The 12,767-nt window shown below is 42.0% G+C and overlaps 1 protein-coding gene across 1 annotated transcript; it reads left to right on the forward strand.

Moving 5' to 3' along the window:
• The first annotated feature begins 526 nt into the window (after nucleotides 1-526).
• On the forward strand, nucleotides 527-8,433 carry ndufa8 (NADH:ubiquinone oxidoreductase subunit A8). The gene is made up of 4 exons (XM_080418969.1): nucleotides 527-688; nucleotides 1,467-1,630; nucleotides 6,232-6,397; nucleotides 7,846-8,433. The coding sequence occupies exons 1-4, from the start codon at nucleotides 638-640 to the stop codon at nucleotides 7,981-7,983; spliced, it is 519 nt and encodes a 172-aa protein (XP_080275095.1). The 5' UTR covers nucleotides 527-637; the 3' UTR covers nucleotides 7,984-8,433.
• The last annotated feature ends 4,334 nt before the right edge of the window (nucleotides 8,434-12,767 follow it).

Genomic DNA, 12,767 nt, shown 5'->3' on the forward strand with positions numbered 1-12,767 from the left:
CCAATCAAGAATAAAGAATGTCGTCGCAATGAAAACGTGGCAGGTGTTTCACAGCGTTGCCATGGGAACAATATACGGAACATACGGGTATTTCTGAGGGGTCGTACATAATTATGATATCCGTGGCCATAGATATGGTATATTATGTGAAATTCGAACGTTTATATAGATGTACAGACCAAAAAGAGAGAAAGTGCAAACACTATGTTGAAGTTCATCCATGACGGTCATATAATATGATAGTCACGTAGGCAGGCTATCACCTTGCTCTGTCTTTTACCGTCGCTGGACTCAAACAAAGAGTGTGCACACATTACACAAGGGTCCATTTGGTTCCATTTGTACACTCTCGAAGTTAAATAAGCACGTACTTTTACAGTGCATTTAGGTGCAGAGTCAGACCCGTTAAATGTCCACTTGGACCCCTGGTGGGTCCCCGAAAACCACTTTGAGAACCACTGTTTACGTCACTGGTGTGCGCCTGGAACAAGGCGCAGGCGCAGTGAGCTGACCTTCCTCACAGCTCCGTCTCTCTGCACAGACAGTCAGTCCAGAGTCAGTCGAGGACGTTGGCTGTGTTTTTATCAGTGGAATTTTTACTTTTCCACGTTAGCTGTGGTCTAACAGGGGGTCCGCCATGCCGACCACGGTGGAGCTGCCCACCCTGCAGGAGCTGAAAGTGGACGAGGTGAGTCTCAGACACAGTGGATTCATTGTAATGAAACACATACTGGACGAAGGAAACGATGCTAACCAGCTGGCTAACGCTAGCACTAACTCACAATACAGTCCCCTGTGAAGAGCCGCTAACTGTGCCAAACTTCATGTAGAATAAGCTATGGGGGCTTTTTAAAATGTTATTTTACGTTTGAATTAAGTTCGTGTAGTTATGTGTCTCCTGCCATGTCTGTAAACGAAATATGTGTGTTAACATGCATTAGCATGTATCACCTTGATGACAGCACAGTAACTACCCAACAACATCAACACCTCAGCTGTCAGAGACGTTGAAATGACTTAATCTGTCCTTCCTTGAAAAGCAGAGCTTGATTGGCCACAGTCTAATAGATCTACTTATAGATATAATTGAAAGGATGGTTGCTCTGAGGGTGAAGATTTTTATCATGCAAACTTTCTATTCCATATTATCACTACAACATAAAGACATGCTTTAGTGATAATAACATATACATACATATAAGAAAGCTGCTTATGCAGTATGTCTGTGCCCAAGACAAAAACGTATCTTATCTGCCATCTTATCTAGTATAAGACCCTACAAAACACTAGCTGTTAGAGTTAATTACTCATTGCATTTTCTTTGGAAAAAGCGTAGCAGAAGAATACCTGCTCACAACCCTCAGCCTACATTTAAAAAAAAAAAGGATCACAGCACAGTGAGCACACCATTGTGATACTATGTCCTTGATGAGAATATGTTTGTTGTGTTTTTTTTCTGTGTACAGGTGAATGTTTCATCTGCAGTACTGAAGGCTGCTGCACATCACTATGGCTCCCAGTGTGATAAACCCAACAAGGAGTTCATGCTCTGCCGCTGGGAGGAGAAGGACCCCAGGAAGTGTCTAGAGGAAGGGAGGAAAGTCAATGAATGTGCAATCAACTTCTTCAGGTAACGTGCAAGGGATCTCAGCATGTTTAACGCCAGGAATGGACTGCCATCTAGAACAGTGGTCCCCAAATGATTTTGGGGGGTCCCCAGATGATTAGCTTAATGTGCAACATTGTTTCCTCACTTGACGTAAACACATTGTGATCTAGTATGAGAGGGACGACACTAGCATAGACTCCCATTGTAAGAATGGAATGCGCAAATGCTCTGTCTATCTCATTGAGGAAGTTCCAATGTTTGGAACTACAGCCCATAGCAGCCCGCTTTGCGGTGAGTTCAAAGCGTGACGGAACTCTCTCTCTCTATGGGTCTGAGTAAACAAACCAACATACAGTATAAGTGTATTCAGGGTATCTGTCTGCACATTTCTAAAGTTACAATTGACTGACTTTTAAGACCTTTTTAACAGATTGGTCAAATTGTCAAATATTACCTAAGAAAGAGGCAAACATTGTGTAAATAGCCGATCTACAAGCTCACAACGCCTCGCACTGCAATATTTATCTGTGGAGGAACCCGAGTGAAGCTAAATGTAATGCCTACAATTCCAAGTGCTTGTCAGGTAAGGGGGACCCCAGTTCAAATATGATTATTTTGGGGGGTCGCAGCCTGAAAAGTTTGGGAACCCTTGAACTAGATTAGAAGATAGTTTGACAGTGTGGCTGAGCCCTAGACGACGTAGCCGTAGACCTGTCACAGCTCACACCGCTGAGCTGTGACAGGAGTAACATTGGAGTGTCATGTTTTCTCTCTATTGTTGTCCCCGCTGATCAGGTGGTTATATTTGGTTGTGTTGTGTCATTTCTCATTTTATAGAGAATATTAGGATGTCTGGTACTCTGGTTTACACATTTGGCAATATAATTTATATATGTATATGTTTGTTTTTGTCTGCTTTTGTGGTGGAATGTTACAACCTTAAATTAAGAATCGATAGAAGGACAAAAACATCATACTACAGGAACACCAGTTTTTGCCGGACCCAGGGGGTCTGGCTTACATGAGGCTTTGTACCTGTTTTCTCCATACATGGGCATGGTCACTTTGTCCTTAGGCCCCAGCCATAAAAGTCTGTCCCCCTTTCGTCCATACATGGGCATGTTTTGTACCTGTTTTCTCCATACATGGGCAAAAAACAGGTTTTGGTCACTTTGTCCTTAGGCCCCAGCCATAAAAGTCTGTCCCCCTTTCGTCCATACATGGGCATAGACACAGGCTGACACGTCATGTGAAGTCTGGGTCTGGCAGAACCAGGTCTCCTGCTCTTGTTAATGAGTTTGACTTTCCTTAAATATTGAGTTTATCCTATTTACATCATGGTCATTGGTCAGCTCAAATTACTCAAGAGTCGTAGAGTTTCTTTGGACCCCCTGAGAAGCAGGAAATAACCAGGTTTCATAGAAAAACAAGAAGCAAGGTTAGGATGTAATCATTATTGGTGCGGGGCTAAGCTAACAGTGGTTTTTCATCCATCTGGCTGCTGATGGAGTGAACACTGAAATACTTGGAGCGTATTCCACTGAACCTGCGTGTGACATGTCCTCTATCTGTGAAGCAGCATGTGCTTTCTGCTTTTCTACTGCCTGAAGATGATGTGTAGGGAAGCAAGCAACAAGCTCCTGTTGGCCATCCAATCCTTAACCACATGAACCCTAGCATCCCTATTCTGGGCATGTTATAATAGGTGAACATTTGGCAAAACATAGGCGAGCATTCACCAAAAATAGCTGCTATTGTCCTTCTAATGCGTGAGGGTGCCATGTTTTTTCTATTACGTTTTTCATTTCCCCCCAAAATCATAAAAATAAATGGAAAAATTAATTGAAAAAACACGCCCCTCAAACATTAGAAGGACAATATCAGTCACCAGAACCAAGGACGGGTGTTTCCGAAGGACCAAGGACGGGTGTTTCCGAAGGACCAAGGACGGGTGTTTAAAATGGAGTTTGAAGTTACAATGAGTTTGTATAGGAAGGGGGCCTGTCAGATAAAATGAATATGAAATGTCTAAATACTGAATCAAGCAATTTAAAAACTGTCTGGGGTGCTCACAAAAGCCAGAGTAGACGTTAAAATTACCCATAACATGTTTGAAAGCGAAATATCCCTTCAAAGGGAAATTGTGGGTGTTATGTTCTTACCGAGAGCTGTAATTACCATGTCACATAAATACAGAATACAGAAACTTTATCTTATGATAAGCAGATATAATTAATAAGCCATCTATAAAAATCGATTTGGTTTAAGTTTTTATTTGGGAATCTTTCACAGATATAGCAATTTAATGTATTCTGTCTGATCCCTCAGCCCCTCCAGAAAAGTAATTTCCTGAATTAGTTATTAGCATACGCTTTTTAAAAACATGGAGAACATAACAAATTCACAAGCCTAACTATAGGTATATGTGTGGTTCTTATTTGGAAAAGTCAAGGCCACGAAAGGCCAAGGCCACGTCTGTCCGCCCGTCCGTCTGTCTGTGAGGAGCTAATCTCCGGCACTGTTGGCCCGCCCCGGTCGCTTCGAAACTGCACACACACTCCCTGGATGCCAAAGCCGAACCTCTGCCCCGAATTTTTCTGATTAGCCTGTTATAGCGCCACCAGGAGGCCGATTTTTGCACAAAAAAAATAAGATATTACTCCTTCAGATTATGTCCAAAAATCACGCAAATTGGTAAACAGTATCTCTATAGTCATGTAATCAAGACAGATGTGTCCGATATTTCATATTCCATCCTAATTGGCTAACATTGGCTTCCAAAGTTTGCAGGACAGGTCCCTTTGAACAAAATGCCTCAAATCATGAACACAGCGTGCGATTTCCGTGAAATCTTGCACGCACATTCCCACTAGGCCGAGGAAGAAATGCCACCCTTTTCACATTGGCCTGTTATAGCGCCACCAGCAGGTCTAATTTAGCAAAACACATTTTTGGAACAAAATGCCTCAAATCATGAATGCAGTGTCCGATTGCCGTGAAAGGCCTAAGAAGAAATGGCACCCTTTTCACATTGGCCTATTGTAGCGCCACCAGGAGGCCACAATAACCTACCTGACCTGGCGGAGACCTGTGCTCCGAGGAGTACTTTTTCTAGTTAAGTATCTCAGTTACTTCCAATGTACACATGAGGATTCAAGGCTTTTTATCACCAAGTATCATTTTGGATGATTGAATCTTGCATACTTTAAGTCCCCCCCCCCCAAAAAAATACGTTTTTAATTGAAGTGAGTGATACTTTATGCCTGCTATGTAGCCTTGATAATAGTCTGTCAGTAGTTTCTTTTTTTTCCCCATCTGACATTCTGATTTATTATCCTTCTTCCCGTGTTTGTTTTTGTTTGATGAAATTCCATATCAGGTTGTTTTGGTTTTGCCTTTTCACGACCACTGAACAGGTCAGTGTTTGACTAGCCTTTCCTTCAAACTCTGAAAAGATCACTCTGGGATCTTGAAATAAATGTTTGGGTTAAAACAAATGCACATGTTTGACATATTCTGTTGGTGAGCAAACATACTCTGAATTGCTTACAAGGTGTGTTTTCTTTTTCTTTTCTTTCATAGAAAAACTGGTGTCCATAGTAGGACATGAACATGTTAACTAAAGGCTCCTGTTGTGTGTTGATCGAACTGCCAGTGGGGTGTATTTTAGGAAGTGGTCTGTTTTCTTTCTCTCTAAATTGTTATGTCTGTGTTTAAGGTTTGATGCAGACTTTGGGTAATAACTTGTGTGTGTGTGTGTGTGTGTGTGTGTGTGTGTGTGTGTGGACAAGTTGTGTGTATCTGGTCCTTAAATAACACACCACCTCCACTACTTCTAAAGCAAGAACAAACAATCACTTCTCCAGCCCCAAATGTAAACTGTGACCCTCTGCCAAAGAGCAATACCGGTAATTATTGTAATGGGACAAGCTTTTGGTGAACTTGTAATTACACTTGGGACCTGGTTTTGTTGTGAGAGTTTGAGATCTGTCAACCATCTTAAATTACAACCATTGCAAATGACAAATTTGCATGGTGACTAATGACAACCTGCCTTTTTGATCGCTGGGAAATGTCCTCTGATCCCAATGTTTGTTGTGAATGGCATTTAAGGATTGCCCACCATTTAAGGATTATCTTAATCTAACCTAGATCTCTGGCTTTTGCGGGACTTTCATTTTGTGTACCGTATGTATTATGTTAAGATGAGCTGAGACAAATTTAGAGTCGTATTTCTTTCTGCAAGTCTAAGAGGAACCACGCCAGGTTGTTCAGAGCTTTGTAGCTAATTGAACTATTATAATAATCTGATTTAGGGCTGCGTGATATGGGTGATAATATATTGTATATAGCAAGTGTGCAAGCTCACCACGCATTTTGAACTTGGCTATTGTAGCTATTGTTTTGAAAACATTTAAAAACATTTTTGAAAATACAAAATAGTTCGTTAAAAAAAACTGGAAAAGACAACACCATATCCTTCATGATATCCAAAATCCTAGACGATATCTAGTCTTACATCACAATATCGATATAATATACAGTAGAGTAATTGCCCAGTCTAACTTGTCTGATCCTTACAGTTGATCCTGATCCAAATCTGTTTTCACCATCCATTTCAGGCAAATCAAGGGGAACTGTGCGGAGTCGTTCACAGAATACTGGACCTGTTTGGATTATTCCAACCTCACCGAGCTGCGCCGCTGCCGCACGGAGCAGCAGGTGTTTGACAACTGTGTCCTGGATAAGTTGGGCTGGGAGAGACCCGGCCTGGGAGACCTGTCTAAGGTGAGAGAGACGTTGGGATGGAGAATCTGGGAAACAAAGAAAAATAAAGGAATGATGCATGATGGGATCCCTGATGGGTCTAGGAGGACCTGAGAGTGAACAGTGGAGAGAAAAGAAAAGTTGCTGGAAGGGTAAAAGAGAGAGGAAAGTAGTACAATATCCTTTTAAGACTATTCTATTGTTTACTTTTTGATTAATTGAGAAGTGTGTTCTCTTATATATCAACAAATCGATGCACATACTTCGTTGTACAAAAGTAGCAAACATAGACGATCTGCACACTCGCAACTAGAGAGCTTGTAGATCTGCTATGCATTCACTTTTTAAGTGTGAAACAGGGTATGTGCCTTGCAGTACTAATACAAAGAGAGACGCCTCACATAAGGAGAAGAAGCGAGGGTCCCTATTCTGGGGGTGCGCATTCAGCGGAAATAGCGATGCATCATAAGCTTGTAGGTCAGCTTTTTTCAGCGAAAAGATTTGGTGTGTAGGGAAACTGCGGTCAAAAAGTATATGGAGTTTAAGTGGTTAATGAAAAAAAGAAGTCAGCTTTTTTAAATCTAAATCATTCACATCCACATGCATGTCAACTAAGATTTGCATGCTTCAAAACTATTTTTCTCGTTTGAATGAGACATTATTTAAAAATCATGAAACACAAGAGTTCAGTTTATCAAAATCTGATGAAACTCAGCTGCAGCCAAAAGTCAATATTTTGACATAAAAGATGTTATTTCAAGTATGAGTTTCAGGAACATCTGGCTGAAAATTTACACATGTTGGTCTTTCATGAAAATATTTTGCATAGTACCACCTTGTATAGCTATCAAACTGGCAGAAACACATATATATTTTATACATATTTTAATCAACATGGACTCAGCTCCTGACAGATGATTCTGTGTAGATAGATAGCAGCTTAGCAGCCAATTATGCCTTTAAAATATATCTTAAAGGAATACGCTGCCATACTTAAAGCGTGTCCTTTATTTATTGCATGTGCAGAGCACCAGCTATACTTGTCCAATGCCGAACAACACACAGAAGACGGACAAGTATAACTGGTGTTTTTCTATGAATTTCATACAATGTAGTATCTGTTATCAGAGTGCTTAGTGCAGTACCCAGTGGTGTGTGTGGTCTAGGAATCTAGACACTATAGTTGGCATCTGGGCTCTGCGAAATTTGCGTCTAGGGTCTGCTAAGCGTCCCAGGTAGCGTTTGGGTAAACGCGGGAGGAGGGGCCGGGGGAGGAGCAAGATGTTCATTTCAATGCTCTAGCAGCCTATTCAGCTGACAATGACCGCTGGCCTGGGGAGTTTCGAAGTAGTTAGCGTGAACAATAGATTGAAGAGATAGACTGTTTTATGGTTGCTGAGCTGTATAGTTTCATTATTATTATTGGTGAATCAATTGTTTTTTTTCTTTTTCTTTTTCTTTTTTCCTAGGTGACCAAGGTGTCTACAGATCGGCCCCTCCCTGAGAATCCCTACCATTCTCGGCCACGCCCTGAGCCCAACCCGGTCATTGATGGCAAACTAGAGCCTTCCAAACTGGGCAGCAGGTTTTTCTTCTGGAGCTGGTGAGATGGGAGACCCAGACCCATTTGCTAGTTCCACTTGCCACGCCATGGGCCTTGTCTATAAACCACCTTGCAATCTAAATCCAAAAGTATTGCCAACCAGGGCAAGCATGATGCCAGCAAGGCTTCTGAAAGGCTGGTTTCAGTGCTACCATTTTTGATCAAATGTGCCCAGTTTTCTCCGATGAATATGATCTAGGCCAGTGGTTCTCAAACCTAACAATTTCAAGGACCCCCCATAACTCTTGAGAGTGTACATATTTTTGTTTTGGACAGGGCCCATGTCCACTGGTCTCCAGTCAGTCTGCACCATGTTCAGAGCTCTCTATACACACCCTGGGTTAATCCATACAACTTGCCCAACCCCTTATGTAAATTATGAGTGAACAAATGCAACATGCTGTGTTTATGGTTGTTGTTAAATAATAAAGAGAAAAACATAATTTAACATTGACATGTCTTTATGTTTTATTTGTAAAATCACTGTTAGTATGAGGTTAATCTCGTACGAGCTCCATACTTTGTTTCAATATTATCCAGATGGGTTCATTTTGTAGATGACCAACATATGTCCATGGAAAATATAAGCCAAAATAATACGTAGCTATGTTGCATCTGCTACAATGAGACTAGACACAATCGCTCCAGTGTTTGCAGACGACACCTCTTCTGTTTGGACGTCTGTGTTTTGTCAGAGTGTGTATTATTGTCAGACTGATGGAGGGGGAGGTTGGAGGGCAAGGTTCACGGTTGTTACCTGTGGCCAGAGAGTGGCTTCTGCTTCCTCCTTTTCTCCCAGCTCACTTCCTGTCTCTGACCTGGACTGGAAGAAGACTAGAGGAGTCATTTCAAAGGCACACACACACACACACACACACATACTCACCCACACACACACACACACTCACAATCAAAGACTCACGTGCGCACATGACCTGAAATGGAAGATGAGAAGTCAGTTCCAAGGCACATTGTCCAGTGGAACATAGTTCGGCTGTGCCAACATGCGTGCGTACGTACACACACACACACACACACACACACACACACCCCTCTAACACATTGTTATAGAGGGAGACACAATTTGTAAAATGAACAAGCGGAGAGTAACCAGATAAGTTATCTTTCAGCACAGGCCTGGGTCTGTCAGCTCCACAGAAGTAATCCTTGTTGTGGTTTGACTTCTTGTTCCCCTACAAACTTCACGTAGGTTAAGTCTTTAACCTCGGCCATGGGGTTGATTCCTATTGGGACCAATAGTAATGTACAGCTTGACAGCTTTCTCATACTCTAAAGAAGCAACGTGACCCCTGGGGTTTTTGTACGATGTAAAGAAAAGAGAAAAAAAAAAGAAATCTCATTCCAATACGAAATACACACAGTTAAAGGGATATTTCACTTTCAAAAAAACTTTTGGTCATTTTATCGTCTACTCAGGCTTTTGTGAGCCCCCAGACCGTTTTTAAGTTGCTTGATTCAGTTATTAGATAATTGATATTCATTTTATCAGACACGCCCCCTTTCTATACAAACCCATTATAACTTCAAACTCAATTTTTAACATGTTAGTTTAATCAAAAACACCCGTCCTTGGTTCTGGTGACTCACCCTGCCCTCCTAATACGCGAGGGGCCGTGTTTTTTCGATTACTTTTTTCATTTATTTTATAGATTTTTTTTATTGTATTTATTTATTTTTATTTTCCAAAAAAAATATTTAATGGGTTATTAATTAATTAATATCAAATATCTAAATAATGAATCAAGCAACTTAAAAACGGTCTGGGGGCTCACAAAAGCATGAGTAGACGATAAAATGACCCTACGTTTTTTTTTAAAGTGAAATATCCCTTTAACCATGGGATTCATATTATATAAAGAGTCAACAGTAAGAATCCACAGACATGCAGTGTTGTTATTCAGCCTGTGTGAAAATGCACTTATATTTGCTTCCCTTTTCTGTATTATTTTTCAAAATGTGAACCCGAAAACATCTAGGTGTGTGTGTGTGTGTGTGTGTGTGTGTGTGTGTGTGTGTGTGTGTGTGTGTGTGCATGCACGTGCATGTGTGCGCACATGCTTGCACGTGCATGTCGTCATGTACAAGCACATCCCCTGAATTCCCCTGTATCTCTCCCCCCGAGGAGGTGCGGTCTGGACCTGTGGCTTGCACAGGAAACGTCTGACAGGCCGCTGCTCCTGGCCCGGTCAGACTGAGAGGAGGATAGGAATGAGGGAGAGAGGGATGTAAAAAGAGCAAGGTGGCAGGTGAGAAGAGAATAGGTGGAGAGGGGGGGTCAGAACTGAAAGGAAACGGGGAGAACAGGAGAAACATTGAAACGAGAATCTGGATGGACAGATGGAGCGCAAATTTAAATATTTCTATCAACATTAAATCCAGTGGGAGCATTGTGATCTAAGATAAGGAGAACATTGAATTCAGGAAGGCACAGCGTGGAGGTGTGGGAGAAAAAAGCGTTAACATAAGACATGGATGCACTTTGTTTTTACATACGCAGAGAGAAAAGAACAAGGGAGGGATAGAGGAATGGTACATGTAGGCTACCGTAAAGGAGCTGACAGGAAAATGACTTCTGACAGAATGGCAGAAGAAGAAAGCATAGAGGGGAAAATACATTACGGGGTGATGATGACATTACGTTCTCCGGTGGTTTTGCGGCTGCTGTGGGTAAACCGTAGAAAAGGGAATGGAGAAGCAGGGTAAATGGCTCCGTATGGATTTCAAACGGGAATGAGGGAATGGAGCACGGAAGGGCTGGTAGGACAGTATAGCTGGACAGCGTAGGTGGGCATTTAAAATACGAAGGGGTTAGCCCGATTCATATCGTACGATACTGTATGTAGCCAGTCCACAAGCTCACAACGCATCTCATGGCGCCATTTTTGCTGCGCGACTTCATTGTTTGACGGAGCATAAATTAAGGAATTGGGGAAGGTAGAAGAAAATGAGAGACAAGGGCAGGCATAGAGGGGAATAACTAGAAAGGAGTGAGACAGACAGACAGACAGACAGACAGACAGGGTTTCGGGGGGCGAGGGGGTCACCCAGTGGCTTGTGGCAAGGCCTCAGGGCTCGTGGCAGCCCCCGTCCCTGTGCGCCTTTCAGGAAGCAGAGGGTCATCGTTGTTTGACTCGCCACCGCTACAGGAAACGGGCTCTGGCACAGGAAAGAAATACAATACAGGACTTTCACAAAGCTACAGCCCGCCTGGGAGCCTGCTGCGCTAAAACACTCAAACAAACCAGCTCGTTCACAACCCCACGACTGTCAATATTCCCATTGTTTGAAGCTTCAAGTTCAACGGAATCAAATAAATATTTGAAGCGGTGACGGGCACCAACAGTCGTGGCAGGCAGGTTGTTTTTTTTGTTATTGCCTTTGTCGTCGGGCCATCAGCGGTAAAGCCAGGGGATGACATTTTATGAGGTGTGAAAGAAGGTTTTGATTTTGAACACATGCTTTTTGTCAGTGGGAGTTTGTGACTCCTGTTCCAAGACATAAGCTGAAGACTGGTATTTCCCAAACCAGTTGTACACTTCTGTTCCATTTAAATGCTCATTAACATCAATCATTTGCTTCTTCTGAGACCTGGATAGTGAGCTATTTAAAATGTTATTGTTGTTGTTGTTTTTTTCACTTTCTGGAATAGCCAGCATACTTTCTTATTATGGGTTACACGTGTTTCACCTCGATACGCTGCCTACTGTATCACGATCATTAAGAGCCCATAGTAACATGTGGGTGTGATTGATTTGGCAACCCCTAAAATGTGGGTGCGTTAGATTTGTTTATGTTGCTGTGCCTTGTTCTCCATTAAGCCCTGTGATCTGCAGACCCTACATGTTGTTGAGAGCTGCTTTCATGTCCCCTCTCAGCCCTTCATAGTGCACTGGGTTGCTTTGAACTGCCATGCAGGCTGTATAGCAATGAAACACACACATGCTTATAAGAACCAACCCCACATCCAGCATCAGCAACATTTGTGGGGATTAATAATTTCAAAATAAAAACTACAAATGTGGTGCACTCATGGCGCAGACAGGTGACATATTTGCTGTTTGATCTTTTGACCCTTTGTTTTCTGAGCTAATCTGTCAGAGGATATATATAGCAGGACATATTCTTACAATTATTTGATTTAAAGTAATAAAGTATAAAAAAGTGCAAAAATATATCGCAATATAACACGTTGAGTTTGTAGATCGACTATTTGTAGATTCACAATTTTCACATAAAAATAGGGATGCCAGGTTGAACGTGGCTAAGGGCACAGTCAACAGGATACTCTCAATATTTATCTACACAGATCTGATACTTTTGCTATTTTCTGAAAAATGTTGAAAGATCTGAATTTGAAGTGATTTTGAAGTGCCCACAACACCAGGTTGAAAGTGTCTAAGGACACCTCGACAGAATACTCTTTCTGTCTACACAGATGCACCCACACACCTCATATGCCCTGTTGAAGCTGTGATGTGGATGCTGACAGAGTGATGACCACCACGGCTAGTTGTTTGCATTCCAACTGGACACGCTTCACAGCAACTCTTTCATGCTGCTATTCTTGCCATGCCTGTGAATGGGATGCTTAAGCTAACATTTAGCAACTTTTGAGGTTTCGCTCAAGGTGTTATGCCCAATTTATGCTCGGTCGTAAGACGGTGTCATGTCACGCACCGGAAATAGACGATCTACAAGCTCACAATCCGTCGCATCCGCTGCGCATTTTGAGCTTGTAAATCGGCTTTTTTAGTTTTGACTTCGTCG

The sequence above is a fragment of the Gymnoscopelus braueri genome (genome assembly GCF_963280865.1).
Source record: "Gymnoscopelus braueri genome assembly, chromosome: 22".
NCBI lineage: Eukaryota > Metazoa > Chordata > Actinopteri > Myctophiformes > Myctophidae > Gymnoscopelus > Gymnoscopelus braueri.

Coding starts and splice junctions, on each gene's coding strand:
- ndufa8 (XM_080418969.1), top strand. CDS start 638: ATGCCGACCACGGTGGAGCTGCCCACCCTGCAGGAGCTGAAAGTGGAC. Junction 689..1,466: donor AGGAGCTGAAAGTGGACGAG/GTGAGTCTCAGA, acceptor TTCTGTGTACAG/GTGAATGTTTCATCTGCAGT. Junction 1,631..6,231: donor TGTGCAATCAACTTCTTCAG/GTAACGTGCAAG, acceptor CATCCATTTCAG/GCAAATCAAGGGGAACTGTG.